Source organism: Pristiophorus japonicus, chromosome 3 (genome assembly GCF_044704955.1).
Source record: "Pristiophorus japonicus isolate sPriJap1 chromosome 3, sPriJap1.hap1, whole genome shotgun sequence".
Taxonomy (NCBI): domain Eukaryota; kingdom Metazoa; phylum Chordata; class Chondrichthyes; family Pristiophoridae; genus Pristiophorus; species Pristiophorus japonicus.
In genome coordinates this window covers 288,079,372-288,106,495 of record NC_091979.1, presented here as the reverse complement: position 1 = coordinate 288,106,495, position 27,124 = coordinate 288,079,372, and the positions used below count along the sequence as shown (strand labels likewise).

The following is a 27,124-nucleotide window of genomic DNA, read 5'->3' as shown; positions in this document are numbered from 1 at the left end:
TTATTTTTATGCTAGACAGGAATGTACAATTGTTGTAGTTCATCCATGCGGTCTCTAAATGTCTGCCATTGCCCATCCACAGTCAACCCCTTAAGTATCATTCGCCAATCCATCCCAGCCAATTCACGCCTCATACCTTCAAAGTTAGCCTTCTTTAAGTTCTGGACCATGGTCTCTGAATTAACTGTTTCATTCTCCATCGCAATGCAGAATTCCACCATATTATGGTCACTCTTCCCCAAGGGGCCTCGCACAACGAGATTGCTAATTAATCCTCTCTCATTACATAACACCCAGTCTAAGATGGCCTCCCCCCTAGTTGGTTCCTCGACATATTGGTCTAAAAAACCATCCCTTATGCACTCCAGAAAATTCTCCTCCACCGTATTGCTTCCAGTTTGGTTAGCCCAATCTATGTGCATATTAAACTCACCCATTATAACTGCTGCACCTTTATTGCACGCGCCCCTAATTTCATGTTTGATGCCCTCCCCAACATCACTACTACTGTTTGGAGGTCTGTACACAACTCCCACTAACGTTTTTTGCCCTTTGGTGTTCTGCAGCTCTACCCATATAGATTCCACATCATCCAAGCTAATGTCCTTCCTAACTATTGCCTTAATCTCCTCCTTAACCAGCAATGCTACCCCACCTCCTTTTCCTATTATTCTATCCTTCCTGAATGTTGAATACCCCTGGATGTTGAGTTCCCAGCCCTGATCATCCTGGAGCCACGTCTCCGTAATCCCCATCACATCATATTTGTTAATATCTATTTGCACAGTTAATTCATCCACCTTATTGCGGATACTCCTTGCATTAAGACACAAAGCCTTTAGGCTTGTTTTTTTTAACACCCTCTGTCCTTTTAGAATTTTGCTGTACAATGGCCCTTTTTGTTCTTTGCCTTGGGTTTCTCTGCCCTCCACTTTTCCTCATCTCCTTTCTGTCTTTTGTTTTTGCCTCCTTTTTGTTTCCCTCTATCTCCCTGCATTAAACCCGGAAATGGGTGGGGTTAGAGATTTAAGATGTTTTTAACATATCACCCAGCCCCAACCCACCTGTGTTTGGGGGTTAAAATTCACCCCATGGTATGCAGCATGGTTGGATGCCATTTTGTATACGAAGTCCCAGAAACAGTAAGAAAGCTGGTTTCTGAGTGGATCCGATTGATAACTAATCACTTGTCCCAATCAATGTCTTCAGTTAAATACAGAAGTATAGCTGTTACCAGGTTTAGTAACGGTATTGGGCCCAACATTGCACATGGCTTGCAATGCTTGAACAGCAGTATAGTAATTCAATCGCTGCTGCAAGTCGAGAGGCAGTTTCATACAAATGGAGCCAAAGCTTACCCATACTGCTCAGCAACAGTGAACATGCTCTATAATCACTATAGGTAGCACAATTTCACTCTTGCTAAGTAGTTTGTGTAATCTCTGTTGCTATGAATATAAAATTGAGTCTTTTGCAGCTTATAGTGGGAGCAAGAGAGACATGCCAATAAGATAAATAAAATCAAGAAAGAAAAAAAAAGTGAAAGACAAAAATATAAGCAAAACGAAGCAAGATATGCCACTGCAGCTCCTGCCATGGTAGTGAAGGACACTTTACCGAAATCCTAGTGACATTCCTGATGAAGCACTGGAACGATCATATATCATTTTTGAGGGCTTGATTATGTTTTTACACTCACGTAATTCAAATTTGTCCAATGCTGGAACTCGGGGGACTAAGATAGCTCCCTTAGACAATGATTGACCTGTTTGAAATTAAGTGCTGCAGATTAATCATGAGAGCACAGTGATCAGTACAGAGTCAAGGCTGCCCAATGTGGAAATAAGATGGAGGGAGGTAATCTGCCTCAATACAGAAAATAAAGAGAAATAAGCCAAGATATTTTGGATGCACAAACTGGATTGCACACACAGGAATCCGACAAGTACTTGCACGGCATCAGTACATCAAACTCTGAGGCCCTGATATATACGGGGAGGCGGGGAGGGATGCCAAATGTGGTTAAAGAATGTACCGAGGCTGGGGTTTGGCGGTGATGATCGCCGGGGAGGGGGGATGGAGCAAGAGAGAGGCCACGATTGGCAGAAAGGAGGCCGAAGGCTTCTTTGAAAGCACTCATGATCCTCCTGGCCTCCAAAGAGTGCCATGAAAACCACTTACCTTCTGGAGTTGGCAGTTTTTGCTTCCATTTTGCTGGCGGGTTTCCCGAGCCTTGGGAAACCTGGCCGGCAGCAGTTAAATTTAAATCATGCTCCCAATTGCATGGTGGGAGCCGGATTTAATATGTTATGACAAGACGGGACACATGCATGCCTCGCTCCCCGCTGCCGTAAAAATGGCGGCAGGCCCATACGCACCGGGTTGGGGATACATTTCGCAGTTTTTAGGGTTTAACCTCCGTCCATCCATCATGGTGGGGTTGATGACGAGGCCTGAGAAGCTAACTGAAGAAGGATGACTTGCAAAGATCCTGAAGTGAATAGAAGCAACTGGAAGAAAACTGACTGGTTCTGATGTAAGAAGGAGTTACATGACAGATACTTGTGGTCTCATGCACTTCACAGTGTGCAGAGAACCAAGGATAGGCATACACAGTGTCAACGTGCTTCACTATCCTAGGAGTTTTGATTCAAAAGCAAATAACATACTTTCAGCACATTCTAGAGAGAGAGAGAGAGACTAAGTTACTATTGGTGATGATATTGTACAAATGCACAACGTGCTTGTATCAAAGTGCTCTCTTCGTTGCTTTAAAAGAGACATTAACTCATTTAGTTTAAGCAGGTAAATGCCTCAATTAAAATAGCAGAAAGAAAAAGATAGTTCAAGTATATTAAATGTTTGTACAATAACATTGTCAACAGTAATTGCTATCTATAATCTGTAAAGCAAAAATGAAAGGGTCTTTATGGAAAAGGGTAGAAATAATTTAGAAAATATTAACACATAGCATAAAGAAAGTTGATCTTAAGAAGCCTTTATTGGACTTGGACCATCTGAAGCTCTGCAAAGAAAGCCTTCAATAGATTATAGTCTGATGGATATCAGATAGCTTTTTTATAGCTGAGCATGTTTAAGTTATGCTTGGCAAAAAGGAGCTCTGGCCAAATATCCAGGCTTTAATGTATCCGATGCTATTAATTTTAATACAGTCCATTACTCATAGTTAGTTTATGCTGGTAGTCATTTTTGCTTTGTTAAATTTGAATATTTCTCAACAGAATTCACCTCTATTCTGGCTCACTTCCACAATAAGAAATGATTCCGTATAATTGTTTGCCAGGCAAAAATTGTAGATTAACAGAGTAACCTGCACTTACTGCTGCTTGAAACAATACTTTGGTATTATCAATTTGTAAAACCCGAGTGTTCTGGCACATAGGAGACGAGATTTGCCAACATAACTTTGAGACCTTAGGTGGAACCTTCAACTATGGCAGAGACATTAAACGGGCAGTAGCAGGCCGCCCCATTTATACACCCTGCCTGATTTCTGTTCTTTGGGTGGGGTATATAACGGGCGGCCGATTCATTACTATCTGATTAACACCCCTGCTGAAGTTGAACCTTCCCTTGTAATTGTTCAATTGGCAATTTATTGATTGTATGTTAAAAATCAAATCTAGTTAAAGGGGCACTGACTTCATGAAAAATTGTTTAGCAAACCTTTTTTTTGTTGTTTTGGGGAGGGGAAGGGGTTGTGTGTTATTTTCAACACAAGATGTCATACACAAGAAGGGCAATGATGTATTTCAATGCAATTTACATCATTATGCTATGTGCTTGGAAGCAAATGAAGAAACACATGCCAAATACTTTCCAGGAAGATAGCACCTCTTCAACACTAACTCCCAATACTGAACTTGATTCAGTCAGCAGTGTAAATCACATAAATAAAATAAAGCTTGTAAGGAGCTAGCCACCAAATCCAACCAAATGATTTTCTAAAATGTAAGAAGTCATTTTGTTTCAGAGTATAAAATATAAAGTAGATATCCTGCTTACCTATCTAGCACGTAAGTGAGAGCTTTCTGTCGGGTTCCTGAGTAGACAGATGGGCTTGTTTCCCAAGCAATTAAATTGGAAGCATCGTGGAAAAGATGAATGTTCACCAAGTCAAAGGCACTGTCAAGAAAATAACCATCACACAAGTGAATCATCATGCAAGTGCTCTTATGATCATGACAGAATTTAGAAAATGGTAGCGTTGCATATCAAACTGCCATAATAGGAACCTTACAAAGACATTTGTATTTCGGAAGATGCCCTTTGCACATTAAATATTATGGTGAATAAAACAATAAAATTGTTCCAATAATAACGCTTGCCCATTTTCCTTGACAATATTCATATTTGCTTACTAAGCATACTGTTGCTGTCGTTTTAATGGAGAATTGCTTTTAAACAATACATTGTAAGTAAACTCTGATATCTATCACCACACAGATGGAACCTCATTACACCTGTCAGCTCACACCTTCTATATTGAATGTTATTGTCATCTAATCCATGAAAAGTAAATAACGCACCCCATGTACATACTTTGGAGAGTAACCTTACAATAAGAATGACACAATCATAAAAATGTGCCATTTCATACATTAGATTATTAAGTGTTATTAAAAATCTGTAAAACCGAACTTCATTATTTTAAGTGTTTTACAGTCTGCATTCAGAAGCACTCTCAGACGAGGGATTTATGAGGAAAACCAAGGTAGTATTTTTACACAAAATAAAAATATAGGAAAAGAAAATCATTTTCACTTTGTCTGAAAATGCCACTCATTAAGAAATGGCACCTAGCTGAATGAATTCCTTTAATTCAGTTTTCTAAAGTTCACTATGAGCACGGATGGACATTCACAGTAGCTTCAGATGAGTAAAATATTAGCTAGGATACCAAAGTTAAATTATAGGGAATGCAGGTGTTTACCTCTTCTTACTATGTGAAGATCCTCACTAAGAATAATACCCACTCAGATCACACTTTTACCACACACACATCTACACAGAGTGTTGTTATCCAATAATGAACTTTGATATTTGCAGGGCACAAACAAAATGATGCAAAAATGATAATCTTTTCATTCATTCAGAGATGATTACCGAACTGTAATGTGAATCAGGGACCACAGAACTATTAAGTCAATAAAACTACTTGGGCTCCTATATGTGGCAAATATGTATCATGACAGGCTACAACCCCTACCAGTGACACATTTTTGAAAATTAAAATTATATAAAACAACAATGACCCAGCACAGCTCCCATGAAGATCCACTGGGTATATGCACCGCATTATGTGCTGCTCAGCCATTTAGACCAGGAAGGTCCTAAGGCCCTGACCTGTTCAGAGTTAATCCATCTCAACTGAGTGCTGGGATTACAATTGGCCTTGATATCATTGGCATTGGTAGTGGAGTAGTAAGAAAATCAAGCAGGACTCTAGGGCCTCTTGGCTATCCAGTTACCCTTGCTGGAAAGTAGACATGTGTGTATATATTAGGCGAGGACCATATTGGACTTCTGTGATACCCATTTATGGTCAAATATTTGCTGGCAATTACTGCCTGGGCTTACACATAAGGAATAACCACACAGCAAGTTACTAGAGTTGGATCTGTGGAACTATTTATCTGCATGAGTCACTTGGGTAATGTTATGAAATTGTGCTCCCAGTATTTTGAGAATCTGGGCATTTCTCCTCTCTCCCCCCCACTCCCTCCCCTCAACCCCTACCCCACCCACACACACACACTCTATTAAAATGAATTTACACTTCCAGCAGGTCAAGCTCCTCACCAGGAATGCAAATTATTGCACATCCAGTTAACAATTGGGTGGCTTGCTAGGCCTTTTCAAAGAGTATTATTAGTCAACCACATGGCGTGAGACTAGAGTCACATGCAGGCCAGACATGGTAGGGATGGCAGGATCCCTTCCCTGAAGGACATTAGTGAATCAATTGGGCTTTTACAACAATTTGTTCATTTATTTCTGGTGCTTTCCCACAAATTTCCAGATTTATTGAATTAAGTTCCACAACTTGCCATGGTGGGACTTCAATTCTCAAACTCTGGGCTGCTAGTCTGGTACTATAAACGTACACCTACTGGTCCGGAATGTCTTGATGTCCTGCCCTAACTTTGGTAGGAGATTGGGGGCAATCACTAAAGAAAAATTGTGTAAGCCAATCGTCCACCGAAGTTACAACCCGAAATCGAGACAACTCCCCGGAAATTCAAGAGCATTGTCTTCAGGAGAGGAGGGGAGGAAAGGAAAAAAAAAGTTCAAAACTGTGAAAACTGTCCATTCTTCACAGGGTTAAGTGATTCCCCCTCACACTTGATGTACCATGAGTTTGTGACCGCCTGCATTGAAACGCCAACTGATCAGCCTTTGAAATTTCTACCAGTCCCGATCAGGTGATCTTAATTCTCTAGATCCAATCAGAAAATTGTTGACCACGAATTGAATAATTAGAACTGAATTATATTAGATATTATTTATGACTTCACAATTAAGTAGTGATTTAGGGAGTTAACCCAGTGAGTAGCTGGTCCATACAAATTAGGAAGCTCTGATGTTTGATTGGCAGTCTGTGCTAAGTTGGTTGATCTTAACTGGGACAGTGCTGGGCAGTGCAATTGGCCACAGTGTCCCAGGCCTAGAAAGGGGCAAATCGACTAAGGATCTTACACCGAATTACGGTAAAATGGCTTCTGCCTCGACATATGCTTGAGTGCGCATTGATCGGGCTCAGTTGTGATGGGTGATTGGCCTGGTATAGAATCAAAGATAAAGAATGACTATTTGGGTGTGGTACTGTAGTCAGCAAGAAGTCAATGCCTTTAGGGAATACAGAAGGAAAATTGATGAGGAAAAGATACAAATTGTTATCTCAAATTAATATTAACCCTAGATTATTTCGAGCACCCTTCATATCCATCAAATTGATTATTTGTCAGAAGATTGTGGTTAAATATAGCAACATTGGCAAAATTTGACAATTTTTATACTTTTTAATCTTGGCAACATGATCCAAAAAAAAACGTAATAAATAATCAGCCAGCCAAAAATGGTATACAAAATACATGCAAGAAAGGAAAGAAAGTCAAGGGTGTTATTTTAGTTCGAAGTAGTCACTGAATCTCTCCCTCAGAAATGTGTTAGAACGTATCAATTTTCTCAGTTCAATGGGCTGAATGGCCTACTACTTTCCCTACATTGAAAGAGATCAATATTATAAATCTCCTTCTCTCAGCACCCATTTTAGTGACCTCCGTAATGGAAAGGGGGCACCTACAACTTGGAACTGAATCTCCATTCATTTCAATGGAGACCAACACTGCAGACAGACCTGGAAATCAGTCTGGAGTGACCCAACATCAGAAACACACTTTACCATCTGGGTATTGCTACAATGATTTGCCAATAGTATTTTTTCCCCCTAGGGTCAAAAAGGCCCATGGAAAAATGTACAAAATTACATGTTTTTGGTAGAAGTGAGGTGGTTGGCATACCAGAAGCTTCCAGAATCCTTTGTTCTTAAATGGAAGATTGTCCATTAGCATTTCAGGATTTTTTTTTCTTCATAGATGTTGTTATTTTATTAACCCAAGAGGAGTTCTAGTATAGTTCAGTCCAGTACACTGGACTTTGAACCAGAGGTCAATCTGAAACATCAGTCACAGATGACATTCAGAACTTTGTTGCCCCTCCAAGGGTGAGTGTTTTTGAACCAGGTGAGTAGAAAAAACCATCACCTAGTAGCGATGCACTCTATATCAGAGGAGCGAAAGGAAGTCATGAGGAAATCCATCTGTTGTCAGCAAATCTGGTCATATGGGCCATCGAGTCTGCTTAGCCTCATTATTTTTGTGAGCCATGGCAACGCTACCTTTTTAATTCAAATTCCCCACATTATCTTAATATCCCTTAATACCTTTGCTTCCCAACTAAGTATTTATCTCCCTTTTAAAAAGCAGTCCATAGCTCAGAACATCCCATGTTCCTATCTGATGGAAGTATGTCACAGGAGAAAAGCAGCGGGGAGGTTTTTAAGGGCTGCAGTATTGTTAATAGAGTGCCGTTTTGTTATGGATCACTTCTGTGGCTTACACTGGAAGAGATTTTCATTGGTAAATTCAGAAGAAAGAAATTATGAAAAGATTCCTTACTTGATAATTTCACACCCATTTGTTGTCATTGAATTAAGGTAAATCAAGTGCTTAAAATTTAGGGCAAGGATGCCAGAAGCATTATGTAAAATATTGCCAAGGCTGATGGATTAACCCTTTCAATCACAAATGCAGTTTCAAGGCCGTATGGTGTGGCAAATGACAGTGGAATGACTGACAAAGGTCAGGATGTCAAATCATGACTCTACCCAATCTGTACTTCTACGGTCATTAAATAAATTTCAAATTAGTGCAAAAGTTAAAAATAAAAGGACTGGAACATACCAATCAGTGACACTCCATCGTGTTCTGATGAAGCCTTTTCTGGACCACTTAGACTATTAATAAAAAAACAAGGAAGATGTCAATTTTACAACGTAAAGAGGAACAAAGTATAATCTTCACAGTGTGGAAATAGATTCTGAGCATTAGACACAAGCCTGTTCTTTCCCCAAACAAATCCTGAGCTATCAGAGATATTGTTCACGTCATTTATAACACAAGCACAGTGGAAGACTATCAAATTGCAGCGGAAAATTACTGAGCCAGAAAAGAAAAGGCATTTGATTTATTTGTGTGGCAATAATTTATCTTTGGTTATAAATCACTGTAATCACACGCAGTTCATTCCACTAGATGGAAGGAAAGTAACAGCTCGGCAAATAAATTAATCACCCCACACTCACTACACTTAGAGAAGATGCAACTGCAATATACCTCAACACAAACATTTACACAAAACTGACAAGGAAAAGGGGAGACTCATTTTGTACTGTCAGAATATTGTGCATTATTCCAGAACTCTGCTGGATCGAAGTTCAGCATAACCATGAAATTCACAGCACACTGGGCACTTGGCTCATACCTTGCAGCAGTTAAAGGTCACAATTTAAACTATTTACAAGCACCATCGCTTCATTTAAGAGAAACACAAATTGAAGTTGAGAGGCCCGAGATGTTTTTCAACTAGCAGCTAAGGGATGAGGAACAAATCTGCACAGTGACAGCCATTTAGTGCCATCAATTGGAAGCTGCAAGCATTTTCCTTTCATAAAGCCCACATTCATGTGAACCTCTTCATATGAACTTTTCTCCAGTTCATCAGCTTGTTAGCAATTAATTCCACAAGCGTGCCAGATTTAGACATTCATTCTGTACTTAAGTGCATATGCGTACATATGCAAACGTACAGTCAGTATAGGCGAATCCTGTTATAAAGATCAATTGGCCAGTAGCCCACATGATCAGTATAACCGACTGATCAGTATATCAGAAGATAGCAATCCATGATGTGTACTGGTGATCCTGTGATCCATAGTGTGAGCTGTACTGCTGAGCAGTGGTGCCTGACAATCACTGACGCCTTTAACAATTGATTAAATAGCTGCTCAGCCTCCCCTCTCTGCTGTGCTGGTGAAAAAGTTAGTGCTGTAGAAAGAATGTTAGTATTTTTACTTTGTCATTACTCCCAACTCAAAACTGACAGGCTGAGTGGAGTGCTGCTCAGCTGTATAAAGTGCTGGTGAGTGTGGAGTGTTGTACCGTGGATGGTGTCTAAACAGTGAAGGGGGAAGCAGAAAGAAGTCTAAAGCCTTGAAATTTGGTTGCTAGCCCCCGTTGTTTGTGTGGTACAGGTGATGAATTGGGACCAAAATGGTGTCCAAGCAGCATGTGCCCACTTCTGTTGCGCGCCGCACCGGACAATATTTTGGTGAGAGTGGTAGGGCAGCCCTTAGGTGCGTGCGCTAGAAGTATGGCAAGTAGGCAGATCGTAACGTCAATCAGCATGAAGCGTTGATTTGATGCCAGCACTGCCATTTTTGTCATCATCACTGGAGCTAGAGCCCTCTGTTAACCTCGCACAGCTGAACATGCATTCAGCAGCAGGAAGGAACCCCTAGCAGCGATATTTAAATGGATCATCACCAACTTTCTGGTTACTTGCTTTTTGATTTCAACTGGCTCTGTGTAAGTTTGTGTGACTGTTTGGAGCATTCTAGAGTTACTTAAAGTTGGTGAGGTGACAAAGAATGGTGTTGCAAGTGGAGAAGGCCTTGCTTCTGATTTCAAGGGTTCTGGTCACACCATTTGCTCCCAGTCATGGGTGCTCTAGTTGTCATCCCTCTTGACAGGGAGATGGAGCAGAGGCAGCAAAGAAGAGGGCAAGCTGCTCACAGAGGGAGGAGGAGGAGGGGGAAAAGGGCTCTCAGCTCTGCTGCCCAACCACACAAGGCCAGCATGAGTACAAGAGCCAGGCGGCCACACAAAACATCATAGAGCAGACATTTGGGGTTCTGAAGCAATGGTTCCACTGCCTGGACCACTCTGGAGGAGCCCTACAGTACTCACTCGTCCCAATTCATCGTGGTCTGCTGTAAAATCCACAGCCTAACCATCATGAGGGCACAGCCCTTTCCACCAGGGATACGGCCACCACCTCAGGAGCAGGAGGAGAAGGAGGACGAAGTGGAGGAAGAGGAAGAGGAGGAGGAGGTGGAGGAAAAGTGGGAGAAAGAAGCAGCAGGAAGCAGGCAACCCAAACAGCCTCTTTCTGGCCGGGATATCCAGGATCGAATCATCCACCTGCGGTACAAGTGAATGCAATCCCAATTCCCCTTTCAACATTAGTCCCACACCTTACCTTCCCTCTGTTACTGACCATCACAGCGTCCTCTTGGCTGCAATGCTGAAATAAAAGCCACCACAAAGCAATCATTCCAATCAAACTTTATTCATCCATCAATCCAAAATTACACAAACAAATCAACTAATCACCCACTGCATTCCCTTAGTGAGTGTCTTGCATGTGCCTTTGCCTATTCTAGTGTTCCTATGCAGTGCTACCCCAGTGGCTGCAGCATGGCTGGGGGAAGGTTGCTGACTTTCAATGGGGGAGAATGCAGATGGCCTTGCAGGATGATCTCAAGGAGGGCAGGGTCTAGTAGGCCCGGCTTCGGACTGCACCACCTCGGCATGGGTGGCAGCAATCTGGGCTGGCTGGCTGACAGGCAACAGCATGGGCACTGGCAGTGTGGCAGTGGTGGGAGGACAACTGCTGCCATCCTGAGAGGACAGCAGGGTTATCCTCCATGGGTCCATTGCCACTCCCCCAAGGGCAATGCCTCCGCATCCTAGTAACCTGATGAAGTACAGACTGCTGGACTGGTGTGACACCCTGAAAGCCCCTTTTAACACTGGTAAACCTGGCCGTGATGGCAGCAGTCTGTGCTTGCATGACATCAGTTTGAGCTTCCATTGTAGCTTCTGTTTGTGTTGCAACGGAAGCTGAGACTTTGGCCATCAGACGTGGCATGATGGTTGCGTCCACAAGTGCCTTAAGCCCTTCCATTCTGGCAAGGATGGGCTCCAAGCTCTGCCCACAGCCCTGTGAAAGCCTAGAGCTGGACTCCTCCATGTTCCTTGACATAGCATTCAGGCTTTCTGGCAGGCCTGGCAATGCACCAAGTATTTCATTATGTATACACATCAATGTTCTTCTGTGGACCACCCATCGAGGTCTTCATTTGAGTCCTGTGCAGCAGAACTCATGTGAGACCTCGCCCTCTGAGGAGTTGGCACCTGATCTATCCATTCCCCATGCCCTGGCTGTAGGACAGTCTCTCACCACGTGCAGATCCTACGTCTAACCTATCCTCTAAAGTACGCAGAGTGCCAGTATCTGAGCTGGTGGCTGGGACTGTGAAATCGAGTTACGGTGTTGTTTCTTCTTCTTCACACTCCTCTCCCTCTTCTTGGTCAACCGCTGGCCGGGTTCGCTGGATTTCCTGGGTGTCTGAAATGAGAAAGGCACAAGGGCAGGGTTGCGGTAATGGGGGGGGGGTGGGGGGGAAGAGGAGGGGGAAGCAAGATTTGCATGTTTACAGCATGTGCAGATGGTAAATCAGAAGAGATTGTGGGATGAGGGGGAAGTGGAATGTGAGAAGGAGGATACCGGCATCTTGTATTCTTTCAACCCCGCTGCTGGCCTGGGGTCAGCCATACTCCTGCAGAGAACAGCCAGCACCATTTCCTCCAAGAAGGGTGAAGTGATGCAAGTGAGCCTGTCTCTCTCCCCCCATCCACCCACCCCTCACCCACCTGCCCCCGCACCCCGCCTACCACACCCCGCCCCTGCCCCCCACCCAGTAATGTTCTGTTGCCACTGATTATGCACCACCTTTCCTGCGAGAGAAAGGGAAGTGTGTCAGTGAGTGTTTTGTCATGTGTTTGGGTGATGTGCCTATCATGGTTGAATAGCTGAAAGTGTGTTCAAGCTTTAAGGTATGGGTGTGAGGCTTGAGGTGAAGCATATGAGATTTGAGTCATGTTTGATAGAGATTGTTGGTAGGTGAGTGATGTGGGTGTGGTGCATTGAGCAGTGTGTGAGGCTAGTTGTGCAGATGAAGATGAACTCACTGACCTTGACGATTCGTGAGCGGTCATTAATCTTCTTCCTGCGCTGTTTCCAGATCCTCATGGCTATACCAACAATCTCTATCAAACATACTGCTGGCATTGACCACATTGACTATCTGCTCCCATTGCAGTCTTGTCTGTTGCCAGGAGGGCCTCCTGGTCCCCTGTGAGAGAGGACCTCGCTCCTGGATTTCACCTCCAGTGCAGCATATGAGAACCTTGGAGCTTTTTCTTTGGCCTGTTGAGCTATTACTCAGTCTTTCAGAAGTAGTTCCAGTACCTGTTGCAGGCAGAATGCACCTCCCCTTTAAGAGGTGCAGACAGTCTTTAAGTAGTGCAGGCAAACTTTAATTGGGGCTAGCCTTGCACAAACTTGGGCCTCCTGCTGAGCATTCTTGTAAAGTAGCATGGAGCATGAATTTTACATGCTGTCTGCAGTCCTCCGATTGAGCATGGGTTGCTATCGCGTTTGCGAAATTCCCAGCCTGTTTTCGGTGAATACCAAATTTCTGGGCCAAAGAGTCTGATTAGATTTGATGCTAAACGTGTCCACCTAATGCACAGCAGCGACCAACAAACTCAAAAGGATGACGAGCTACATAGCCGAAACAGTAAAAGATGCATCAGAGAAGGTAATGATCAAACTGTATGATGCTCTGGTTAGACTACACCTGGAATACTACATCCAATCTGGTTGCCAAGAAATAAGAGAGACACCCAAGCACTAGAGGCAGTGCAGAGACAAGTTACGAGGCTAATCGCCAGTGTCAAGGGTTTGAGTTAGGAGGAAAGAATGGAGAAAGGAGGTGTCTGAGAAATGAGTTTATAGGCGATATAAGATTGTTAATGGTGTAGAAACAGTTAATCCAGAATATTAATTTAAATGAAACTGCAGAAGTAAAACTATGGGAAATGGGTTCAAACTAGTAAATTTTAGGCCTGATATCAAGAAATACTTCACATAAAGAGTGATCAACATGAGGAGTAAACTTTCAGAGATAATAGTGGAGGCAAAAAAAGCCTGAAATCATTTAAGAAACTATTGGTTGCTACAATGGCGATGAGGGATGTTAGGGTCTCTGGGTGGGCTAAATTGTCTTCTTCATAATTTATTATTTTAATCCCCTCAGGACCCAAGTTAATGACAATCAGCAACCCATTAATAAGCTCACTGACTGTTAATCTACACAGTGTATGAATGGGCAATGCTACAATTGAAGAAATTGTTCTTAGTACAATGGGGAACTATCGCAAAGACGATTACTATAATCAAACTCAACTGATCACTATAAATTAATGTATAACATAGAATGAGATCAACTGTGGTTCTGGAAAGCATAATGTGACACTAAAAAATGACTGGTTACTGCAAGCAGTCACCATCATAATAGAACTCCACCGTCATAAAAACACACAAATATTAAGTGGAATAGAAATTAGAAAGATTTGGAATGACAAAATCATCAATCAAAAAACGAAAAACAAATAACTTTTACATTTCCCCTTGTTAATTACGCTGGGCTAGATCAACTAGCTTTTGCATCCATTCACAGTCAGTCGGCAGCAATGTCTTTCAAAACAAGTTTCTTTTTTGTTTTAGAAACTAGCCACTTCAGTTAGTATTTCACGACCTCAGGACATCCCAACATGCTTTACAGACAATTTAAAACTTTTTGAAGTGTAGTTACTGTTGTACTGTAGGAAATGTATGATCTAATTGGGAGCTCTTCCGCCTTTGCACATGGTATGAAATAACTCAATGAAAGGCTTGCCCAAATATCCAGCAGTCACTAGTCAGGTAGGAAAAGCTACCACAGCCAGTCTGCAACCAACAACCCACAAAAAAACAATGAAACAATCAAATATTTTTCAAACTTCTATTTGAAAATCATGTTGGTTTGCAAACCATTGGCATTATACACCTAAAATGAAGACCTCAGTATTCCTTTTCTATGTGCATAAGGAAAGCTCAATTTTCAGACACAAAGGAGAAGAAAAAAGGATGGGGGAACCATGATGCTGGTCTCTGCCCCCTTTACTTTACCCTGGGCTTTCTGTGCTTTCCCCAAGATGGGTGACATGCCAAGTATCTACAACAGGTGTAGACATTGTACTAATATGGAACTGTGCAGCAGGGAGCCGAACAACAACTCCCATCTTATTGTCCTCCAGGAACACTCCTTGGGCATTCAGTGGAGGGGTGCCTAAAGAATCCATCGTTCACCCCTGCTTCTGATCCCCCTCAGATCAAAGAGGGCTGAGAGAGACAGGCAGCAAAGTCAATAAAGCAAAGAAGTTAAGAGACCTTTTTATCTCACAGGGACCCACTGGATTCTCTGGGCTGGAGATAATGGACCTGAAATCGCGCTCCCCACAGGCGCGTAATAAGTATTCGTAATAAGGTAGGCTAATTAACTGCGCAGATAGCTGTTAACGGATATGATGTAATTGGCATCACGGAGATATGGCTCCAGGGTGACCAAGGCTGGGAACTCAACATCCAGGGGTATTCAACATTCAGGAAGGATATAGACAGAAAGGAAAAGGAGGTGGGGTGGCGTTGCTGGTTAAAGAGGAAATTAACGCAATAGTAAGGAAGGACATTAGCTTGGATGATGTGGAATCGGTATGGGTGGAGCTACAGAATACCAAAGGGCAGAAAACGCTGTTGGGAGTTGTGTACAGACCACCAAACAGTAGTGAGGTTGGGGACAACATCAAACAAGAAATTAGGGATGCGTGCAATAAAGGTGCAGCAGTTATCATTTAATCTACATAACCAAACTGGTAGCAATGCGGTGGAGGAGGATTTCTGGGAGTGTATTAGGGATGATTTTCCTGACAAATATGTCGAGGAACCAACTCAAGGACTGGCCATCCTAGACTGGGTGATGTGTAATGAGAAAGGACTAATTAGCAAGCTTGTTGTGCGAGGCCCCTTGGGGAAGGGTGACCATAATATGATAGAATTCTTTGTTAAGTTGGAGCGTGACACAGTTAATTCAGAAACTAGGGTCCTGAACTTAAGGAAAGGTAACTTCGATGGTATGAGACGTGAATTAGCTAGAATAGACTGGCGAGTGATACTTAAAGGGTTGACGGTGGATAGGCAATGGCAAACATTTAAAGATCACATGGATGAACTTCAACAATTGTACATCCCTCTCTGGAGTAAAAATAAAACGGGCAAGGTGGCTCAACCGTGCCTAACAAGGGAAAATAAGGATAGTGTTAAATCCAAGGAAGAGGAATATAAATTGGCCAAAAAAGCAGCAAACCTGAGGACTGGGAGAATTTTATAATTTAGTAGAGGAGGACAAAGCATTTAATTAGGAGGGGGAAAATAGAGTATGAGAGGAAGCTTGCTGGGAACATAAAAACTGACTGCAAAAGCTTCTATAGATATGTGAAGAGAAAAAGATTAGTGAAGACAAACATAGTGCCCTTACAGTCAGATTCAGGTGAATTTATAATGGGGAACAAAGAAATGGCGGACCAGTTAAACAAATACTTTGGTTCGGTCTTCATAAAGGAAGACACAAATAACTTTCTGGAAATACTAGGGGACCGAGGGTCTAGTGAGAAGGAGGAACTGAAGGAAATCCTTATTAGGCGGGAAATTGATGGGATTGAAGACCGATAAATCCCCGGGGCCTGATAGTCAGCATCCCAGAGTACTTAAGAAAGTGGCCCTAGAAATAGTGGATGCATTGGTGATCATTTTCCAACAGTCGATCGACTCTGGATCAGTTTCTATGGACTGGAGGGTAGCTAATGTAACACCACTTTTTAAGAAAGGAGGGAGAGAGAAAACGGGTAATTATAGACCGGTTAGCCTGACATCAGTAGTGGGGAAATTGTTGGAATCAATTATTAAAGATGAAATAGCAGCGCATTTGGAAAGCAGTGACAGGATCGGTCCAAGTCAGCATGGATTTATGAAAGGGAAATCATGCTTGACAAATCTTCTAGAATTTTTTGAGGATGTAACTGGTAGAGTGGACAAGGGAGAATCAGTGGATGTGGTGCATTTGGACTTTCAAAAGGCTTTTGACAAGGTCCCACACAAGAGATTAGTGTGCAAAATTAAAGCACATGATATTGGGGCTAATGTACTGATGTGGATAGAGAACTGGTTGGCAGACAGGAAGCAAAGAGTCGGGATAAACGGGTCCTTTTCAGAATGGCAGGCAGTGACTAGTGGGGTGCCGCAGAGCTCAGTGCTGGAACCCCAGCTATTTACAATATACATTAATGATTTAGATGAAGGAATTGAGTGTAATATCTCCAACTTTGCAGATGACACTAAGCTGGGTGGCGGTGTGAGCTGTGAGGAGGACGCACAGAGGCTGCAGGGTGACTTGGACAGATTAGGTGAGTGGGCAAACGCATGGCAGATGCAGTATAATGTGGATAAATGTGAGGTTATCCGCTTTGGTGGCAAAAACACAAAGACAGAATATTATCTGAATGGCGGCAGATTAGGAAAAGGGGAGGTGCAACGAGACCTGTGTGTCATGGTACATCAGTCATTGAAAGTTGGCATGCAGGTACAGCAGGCGGAGAAGGCGGCAAATGGCATGTTGGCCTTCATAGCTAGGGGATTTGAGTATAGGAGCAGGGAGGTCTTACTGCAGTTGTACAGGGCCTTGGTGAGACCTCACCTGGAATATTGTGTTCAGTTTTGGTCTCCTAATCTGAGGAAGGACATTCTCGCTATTGAGGGAGTCCAGCGAAGCTTGACCAGACTGATTCCCGGGATGGCCGGACTGACAAATGAGGAGAGACTGGATCAACTGCGCCTGTTTTCACTGGAGTTTAGAAGGATGAGAGGGGATCTCATAGAAACATATAAAATTCTGAAGGGACGAGATAGGTTAGATGCAGGAAGAATGTTCCCGATGTTGGGGAAGTCCAGAACTAGGGGACATAGTGTAAGGATACGGGGTAAGCCATTTAGGACCGAGATGAGGAGAAACTTCTTCACTCAGAGTTATTAACCTGTGGAATTCCCTACCGCACAGAGTTGTTGATGCCAGTTCATTGGATATATTCAAGACGGAGTTAGATATGGCCCTTACGGCTAAAGGGATCAAGGGGTATGGAGAGAAAGCAGGAAAGGGGTACTGAGGTTGAATGATCAGCCATGATCTTATTGAATGGTGGTGCAGGCTCGAAGGGCCGAATGGCCTACTCCTGCATCTATTTTCTATATTTCTATGTACGAAGTGCGCACGCATCCATGGGGTCTCCGCAAGTTCCATGTTTAGATAGGCGAAGCGCATGCACTTAAACCCGGCACTTGCGATCTGTCAAAAATTCTTTTGACAGATCGTGTGCATGCGAAGGAAAAGGGCCACCGCGGGTGGAGAGTTGAGCTATTTGCCCAACTCCTGCCCAGTGAATGTCCTTCAAATTCTTACGCTGGTAAAAGCAGACACAATGTCTGCTTTAACAGTCTACGAGTGTTAAAAAATAGAAAAATAAAATGTTGTCACTCATTTATATATTAAAAACCCTGTCCATTCAGGCAAGTTTACTTTTAGCCCTGTTAAAACATATATAAAAAAAAATTCAAAAAATAAATTTTTGTATAAAATATTTAATTAAATTGCATTTTGATTAATGTTAAATATGTAATGTGTTTTTAAAATTTATTTTCAATGTGTATGTGTTTTGGGGGGTATTCCCCATTCATATTTATGGCAGCTCCATACATACGGAATTGCTGCAAGTATCAATGGGGATTCCCCTACTCTGATAGGTTGGGTCAGCCCACGTGATCCCAGAGATCCGTACGAAACCCGTACGATCCTGGGATATGTGGGCCTCTACGCTGGCCTTCGTGTAGATCCCCAGGAGTGCAAGTCGCCGAACCTCTGGGACCACCAGATACCTTTGTATAAATTATTGCAGTCAGAGGCATCCGCCCGCGGGAAGCCTCCGACTGCAATTTCTGGGCCTTTATGGCTGCTGTTTTTCAAGGTCAGCTGGCGGCAATTACTCCTTCTGTAGACCTAGCAGTGGCTACTTCTCACCCCCTAATTATATGCGCAAGCCCTTGCCAGAGGGGTGGGCCTGTGCTGGGGTCACATCTGGGCCGTGTTAATGATCTGAATTTATAAATCCAGATGGGATCAGGACCAAGCAGGTGCTGAACAACCCCAAGCTGAGCTACCTTCCTCATATCTATTCCATTATCAAGGTTGCTTTGTTCTACCTCGATAACATAGCCCACATTTCATCCTCTGCTGCTGGCCAACCTCTCATATGTTCTCCGAGAAGCCTTCCCCGTCTCCATCCTCCACAAATGAGGATTTGTGCCATGGCTCACATCCTTACTCATATAAAACCCTGCATTTTCATTTCCTCTATGTGTTTACCATGCTTAACTAGCTACCTGTGTCTCACAGACTGTCTTCTCAAAAGGGAGACTGCATTTCACATTAGGTGAGGAACCAAGCCAACAAACACAGACTGTGTGATTTGTTCAGTTATGTGTATAACAGATAGTTATTTTTGAATGTGATTAACTGTTATTCCCAATCCACAAAGTCTCGGAGATGTAGCTTGGAGTCTGAGAGTCAGTTTGGAATTTCCAAGTGGTACCGTTCTGGCTAGCACAGGTCCCACTATAAAGCTAAAATACGAGTGCATTGCTTCGCTAATGTCACACTCTCTACAGCTGCTTTTCTTTTTCTCTCCTATAGTTCACGAGTGGTTGTGTATCCATTCATTAAAGTTAGAGCTAACTATTCTAAGAGAGGAAATATTTTTATACACCAAACTCTTTCAGTTTTGGCAGAATGAGTCAGATACAAAGTAAAACTGACAATGGTAAAAAAAATGAAAGAAAATTCAAACGCTGTATGTAAAAGCTATTTATAAAAGTTTTGCATTTAGATTGCAAACTTTCATTGGTTTCCTTTCAAGGAACTAGATAGCTCCGAATGTGTACAATAGTACTGTAAATTATTCACTTGGTCAGCTTTTGTTCAATAAATTTGCTTTATAGTTTAAACCTAAAGTGAGGTCCGACGTTGGAATGCTCTACAGATTATTAAAGCACCATACCGTATATTATCTACATGATACACTGCAGCAACTTGCCAAGACTTCTTCAACAGCACCTCCCAAATCCCCGACCTCCACCACCTAGAAAGACAAGGGCAGCAGGTGCATGGGAACAGCATCACCTCCAAGTCATACACCATCCCAACTTGGAGATGTATCACAGTTCCTTCACTGTTATTGGTCAATATCCTAGGACTCTCTACCTAACAGTGCTGAAGCAGTACCTTCGTCACATGGACTGCAGTGATTCAAGAAAAGGCTCACCTTCAAATTCAAGGGCAACTAGGAATGAGAAATAAATGTTGGCCTTGCTAGCAACGCTCATAATCCCGAGAATGAATAAAGCAAATTGCAGACAGAAGGGGCATCACCAAAGCTGATACTTTTCTCCTAATGAGAAGAAGGCCATGGAAGCTCTGGAGGCAACAGTGGGAAAGGGGAAGGGAGGTTGATAACCCAAATTCATGGCTAGTATTTGATTCTTTGCTCTTCGTTTTATAATCTCCTTAGTTTCACATTCCTCCACTCCCTCACACACAGACTTAGCAGCATTTCATTCAACTGTCTTGCGAGATGAAGCAATGTTTCAAAAGATACCCAACTGCAAGCATGGTAAAATTTGTTCTTCTTCTACATCCTCAAGGTGAGAAAGTAACAGAGCCCAATCGGCTACTCTTCAGGCCTCATTCAACTGCTGAGTCCAAAGGCTTGGACCTCACAGGACCTGCCTACAAATGCATTTTGGTAGTTCAACAGCAGCACTTCGTGGAGGCATTTGAGTGTGCCAAACAGCCTGTGCAGTTTGGGACCATCTATGGCGTAGTCTACAACCAGTATCTGTGCTGTCCTATATGACCACAAGAGCAGGGCGTAGCCCATCATGGAGAATGTGGTAACTCCAGGGCTGTCTGCACTGAAGGCCTAAGTTCAGGCATCACTGTTGCAGACCACAGGCTCCAATCTACAGTAGTGTCCCTTGTCTGGATGCTCCATGTTTGGGAATCAGATTGAGACAAGCGTAATGCAGGGATTCAACAACCTCATTGCTGACCAGCAATCTATTCACACACAAGTCTTTAGCCGTGCTGAAAGATCGCCCAGTAGTAGGGAAATAGCAGAGTGATTGTGAATTCTCTCAGATTGATGTCAACACCAGTAACCATCCATCCTACTGCCTACTCCTACAGGGGGAACACTTCGAAAAAGCACATTTAGAAGGTTAGGAAGCAGAAGAAACACACAGAGACTTTTACTGAAGTAAAACACACTGAACGCACTTGCCCACACAATGCAAGGGTTAATAATAAAAGCATAAAATGCTGGAAATCTCAGCGGGTCAGGCAGCATCTGTGGAGATAAAAACAGAGTTAACATTTCAGGTCGATGACCCTTTGTCAGAAACGTTAACTCTATTTTTCTCTCCATAGATGCTGCCTGACCCGTTGAGATTTCCAGCATTTTCTGTTTTTATTTCAGATTCCAGCATCCGCACTATTTTGCTTTTGTACAAGGGTTAACAATAGCTGGGTTGACTGATCCTAGGATGGGTCCTGACAGTTCTTTATGTGTGAGATAGGTTAAGGTTGTTGGGGGAAAATTATATGACATTCAGAAGTCTTGAAGTACAGCTGGGCCCAAATGCGGCAAGGTTTAATTTGGCAAGGGGATTGGCACATGTGGTATTTTTGTTTGCTGGAAGTACAAGACACTTAGGCCTGGAAATTCGATGATTTTGCAACCAGGTTTTTGGTGCTATTTCACCTTTTTGGGCGAAAACTCAGTCGGCGGACAATTCAGTGACATTTTACGGCAGCGGTTTTCAAATACCACTGGAGAGAGGACCGCCGCCATGCAAGACTCGAAATATTGCTTGCGCCAAAAATTTGTCTCTGTGCACAAAAAATACCGACAGGGAAAAAACTGTTGTAGCAGGCCTGCCAGTATGAAGACCTGCAAAAAGGTAAGGTAAAGTTTTTATTTTTTAATTCTTTTGCAGCGATTCGTTAGATAAGTGTCTTGTAAATGTTTTGTGAATTTTTTATTTTCCAATTTATTTTTAGATGTTTTTCCGCCCTCCCTAGGCCCAACTCACAGCGGTATCGGCCTTGGACTAAAGTTGACCAGGATCGCAATTTGTGCTGAGAATCCTCGTGTAATGCCGATTTTTACCGCTGCGTAAATTAATGCATGAATTTACGGCCCGATAACGTTGCGATAATGATAATTTTGGGAAAAAAATATCGTCATTGCTGAGAACCGAATTTCTAGCCCTATATAAATGATTATTTGGTCAATTGGACGCTGCTAATAACGCTTGCTGAGTGGAACATAGGAACAGGAATAAGCCAATCAGCCCCTTGAGCATCTTCTACAATACAATGAGATCATGGCTGATCTGTATCTTTACTCCATCTACCCGCCTTGGTTCCATACCCATTAATATCCTTGCCTAACAAAAATCTATCAAACTCAGTTTTGAAATATTTAATTGAACTAGCCTCAGCAGCTTTTTGTAAGAGATAGTTACAGATTTCTACTATCCTTTGAACTCTTCTTTGCTTAGGCAAGTCTTCTATTTCATGATCATGCTCATTTCCTGCTCTGTTGTCTGATCCATGGCTATGCAGAGCAAAGCTGTGCAGGACACTGCAGGCTCTACTGTAGCATTCCCACTGACCTCTCCTGTACCACTCCCTTTGAAATGTCCAGGCATCTGATGTTTGAGAATATCAACGAGGTGATTGACTAAAAGTATGCATTGCTTCAGATCTTCGCCTTCTGCCAAAGCATAATCATTAATGTAAACAGAATGATAGCCAAAATGCCACACAAAGACACTTTCCAGCTTTTTCCAAAGTGACTAAATAGAATGAAATATCGTCAGATGACCATATATACATAACAGAGCCATTGTATGTGCTTTTCTCATCAACAGAGAAACAACAAAATACTCTCTGCATATACCCTGAGTCCTAATACATTTCTGTCAATCTACCAAAGGCACATGTTTGAGGCTGCTCTAAATATATTTCCCAAATTCTTTTTCTTAACTTCAAAAACACATTTTGGGTATTTGTTTCAAACAAATCCAAAATGTTGAACACCATTACATTTCCAGAATTCCACTACCAGAATGCATTAATGAATGATCTTCTAGTGATATCATGCACTTAGCCACCTCAGCACAAATTAATCTCCATTGGAAATGAATACCTAGGTGTTATATAGTGAATTAAATACCAAAAGGGTGTGTTTAATTGTCTCTTGCCAAATAGTTTCTAAAAAAATGATTTTTTAATTCACAAAGCACTACTTAAGTAAACAGAGAACAATACACATAAATATTAAGACACTGTTTGATTAGTGTCTCATTAATCTTTTGGTAAGCATGAGATGATACAGTGGTTTTAGACATGTCACGTGCAATGTCACAGTTAAAGTAGGCCTCAGGCTAAAAAAAGCTCTTACTGACCTTTTAAAGAACCTCCATAAACATCACCTACATAAATACATCAGCTACATGGGGTAAAACCTCTATGGAACATCAACAAGGAGACAAAGGTTATAGAGGGCTAATGTCAGAATGCACTGTGAGTAATAACTATTGCTTACAACTTTGATTGATAATGTCCCGTGCAATGTCTCAATTAATCTTGTCTATCATTTTGCTGAGAGAAACCATATCAAATTAAACAGCAACACAGCAGGATTGATTCCACTGAACAAAGCAAGCAGGGAAAGAGACATGGGAGGAAGTGCCAGTGGCTCTGACAGGAGTTCATACCCATTATTAAGAAACAGCATGAATGTGAGGGAGATTGGGGAGGCACCTCAGGAGGATACAATGATTTAAATGCATAAAAAAGGACAAGTCTTAATGAGCAATGGTTACACTTTGCATCACACATTAAAAAAAACACACCCAATCCACGTGACCGAGGGAAGCATTGCAGTAGCACTGCCAGTTGCTAGAGCTAGTCCCAGTGCTCCAGTCACAGGCATGGCAAGTAAAACAACCCCGTCAAGCTGAGCTAGCAGAAAGAATGCATCTTGGAGAGACGGAGAAAAGACGTCACTTTCCCTTATATTGAAGATGCATCGCGGTTATAAAAAAATTCTGGAATGCTAGCGCACAACCGTAGGTGCAGCAAGTCGGAACATTCCACCCAATACCTTGATTTGGCTGTGGCTCCATTCCAAATCCTGTGGATGGGTCATTTAAATAATAGGTGAAGGAACCCATGCCTGAAGCAAGGGTGCTCAATGGGATCTCGCATTGGCACCTTGCTGCTCCAAAAGGGGGAACCAGAGGCCTGAATCAGGCCAAGTAGCATGATTTGAATTTATTTTTTCACAAGTCGGAAACCTGTGTGGAGCAATAATCAATCCCCCGGAATCGATTACCGTTCACTTTCTCGGTGAACGGGCTTACAATAGGCCCAAAACATACCTATTAACACTAGACCTTGCAGAGGATTTATCTGGCAGTATTCCTAAACTGCTGCCGGTTCTCCCCTCCCACCTCACGTCAGATTGCAAGTTGCCAATTTTGTGTGAATGGTGGATCAAGCATTGGCCCCATTTTCTGACTTCCCTCCTAACCGTATTTGTGATTCTAATTTGTGCCCTATTTTTTCCTCTGTTGCAGCAGTTGTGGATAAGTCTGTGAGCTATTTATTGACTCGCACATGACCCGATGACATGAAACAAATCAGACCAATATCAGACAGACAAGCTCACATCGAGATAAAAATCCTGAAATTCACATTGGTAAAATTGTTGAGAGGATGTATGCAGGCAACCTTGGGAACAACGTCATTTTGTGGTATCTGAACACCTTTTTATTCAAGGATCATTGATAATTGATTCCGGCACAGACACGATCGGCCAAATGGCCTCCTTCTGTGCTCTATCATAGAATCATAGAAATTTACAGCACGGAAGGAGGACATTTCGGCCCATTGTGTCCACGCCAGCCGACCAAGAGCTATCCAACTTAATCCCACTTTCCAGCTCTGGGTCCGTAGCCCTGTAGGTTATGGCACTTTAAGTGCACATCCAAGTATTTTTTAAATGTGGTGAGGCTTTTCTGCGTCTAAAGTTTGTGCCTTTCAAGCAGTGAGTTCCAGACACCCACCACCCACTGGGTGAAGAAATTTCCCCTCATCTCTCCTCTGAACCTCCCCTCAATTACTTTAAATCTATGCCCCCTGGTTGTTGACCTCTCTGCCAAGGGAAACAGGTCCTTCCTATCCACTCTATCCAAGCCTCTCATAATTTTATACACCTCAATCAGGTCACCCCTTAGCCTCCTCTGTTCCAAAGAAAACAGATCCAGCATCTCCAATCTTTCCTCAGCCAAAATGCTCCAGTCCAGGCAACATTCTTGTAAATTTCCTCTGCACTCTTTCCAGAGCAATCACATCTTTCCTGTAATGTGGTGACCAGAACTTCACACAGTACTCCAGCTGCGGCCTAACCAATGTTTTATAGAGTTCAAGCATAACCTCCTTGTACTCCATACCGCGACTTATAAAGGCAAGTATTCCATGTGCCTTCATAACCACCTTATCTGCTTGGCCTGCTACCTTCAGGGATCTGTGGACGTGCACTCCAAGATCCCTTTGTTCCTCTACACTTTTCAGTGTCATACCATTTAATGTGTGTTCCCTTGCCTTGTTAGACCTCCCCAAATGCATACCTCACACTTATCCAGATTGAATTTCATTTGCCACTGTTCTGTCTGACCAGTACATTGATATCTTCCTGCAGTCTACAGCTTTCTTCTTCATTATCAACCATACAGCCGATTTTAGTGTCATCTGGAAACTTCTTAATCATATCCCCAACATTTAAATCCAAGTAATTGATATATACCACAAAAAGCAAGGGACCCAGCACTGACTCCTGCAGAACCTCACTGGATACAGCCTTCCAGTCACAAAAGCTCCCATCAACCATTACCCTTTGCTTCCTGTCTCCGAGCCAATTTTGGATCCAACTTGCCACTTTGCCCTGGATCCCATGGGCTATTAATTTTGTGACCAGTGAAAGATGTGGGATCTTTCAAGAGCTTTGCTAAAATCCATATACACTACATCATATGCACTGCTTTCACTGAACCTCCTGGTTACCTCCTTGAAAAATTCAATCAAGTTAGTCAGACACGACCTTCCCTTGACAAATCCGTGCTGACTGTCCTTGATTAATCCATGTCTTTCCAAATGAAAATGTATCCTGTCCCTCAGGAATTTTTCCAATAATTTTCCCATCACCAAAGTTAGGTTGACTGGCCTGTAATTACTCAGTCTATCCCTTTCTCCCTTTTTAAACAACGGTACAACATTAGCAATCCTCCAGTCCTCTTGCACCGCACCTGTAGCCAGAGAGGACTGGAAAATGATGGTCAGAACCTCTGCTATGTCCTCTTTTGCTTCACTTAACAGCCTGGGATACATTTTATCTGGGCCTGGGGATTTATCTACTTTCAAAGCTGCTAAGCCTCTCTCCCTATATTTAGCTTGTCTAATATTTCGTCTAAGCATTCTATGATAACCAGGAAATCATCCAAAATATACCAGAATTTATCTTTGAGTTATTTTCATGCTGTCTGGAATAACAGCAGGCATTCAATATTCCAGAAGGAAAAATTAACAGGCCTTATGTGGATGATAAAAATAAAAATGAACAAAATGGGTGAACTTTACCAAGAAGCACTGCCCAATTAATGATCATGTCTAAGCCTGCTGATGCATTAAATTAATAACATTAGATATATCAGATGATGCTGGTCACATCAATTAATAGCGACAAATTTAAACAGCCACATAAATTGTTGATTAGATACAGTCCAAATACTGAAAATGTCATGTGTAGAATTTACCAATATTTCGCAAAGATTCCTGGTACCTTTCCCCTGCAGAGGAGAAGAATCCCTTTCTGGACTTTTAAAATGAAAGAAAAAACTTCGGGACACAAATGAGCTTTAAAGGGGGAGACGAAGCCTGCAGGGGATAAAAGGGGATGCATTCATGGGGACCCCCCGCCCTCCCCCAGTGTTTGGACTTTTTGAAAAAAGAATTCAAAATGAACCTAAATTACAGAAGCATGAGATCCCCTAAACATCTATGGGAAGGACCAAATCAATTTTAAGATTCTACAACATTTTGGCTGCGAAAAAGAATTACCGAATACAGGAGGTGGGGCTAACCTCTGTGAAGCAAATTCGTGTATTAAGGATCCCAGACTGTCTGGGGGAACTGTGCAACACCAATTCACCCCCTAAGAGATAATCAAATTACCCAATCAAGCACACAATGGAAATCATGGGCCCAACTAGATGGTTAGGAAACTGGACAATCCTAAAACAATGCAAAACCAGTGATAGCACATTCTCACACCCTAATCAAGTTACTGCTGACTAGTCCACCAAA

General features: G+C 42.4%; 1 protein-coding gene across 1 annotated transcript in view; it reads right to left on the bottom strand.

Annotated features, from left to right (window-relative positions):
• The window catches only part of LOC139255855 (inositol polyphosphate-5-phosphatase A), a 547,723-nt gene that overhangs the window by 85,014 nt on the left and 435,585 nt on the right, over nt 1–27,124 (bottom strand). Inside the window, exons 7-8 of the mRNA XM_070874031.1 lie at nt 8,487–8,539; nt 4,027–4,146 (exon numbers count right to left, since the gene is read on the bottom strand). Coding sequence (XP_070730132.1) covers nt 4,027–4,146; nt 8,487–8,539 — 173 coding nt within the window. The remainder of the gene's footprint in view (nt 1–4,026; nt 4,147–8,486; nt 8,540–27,124) is intronic.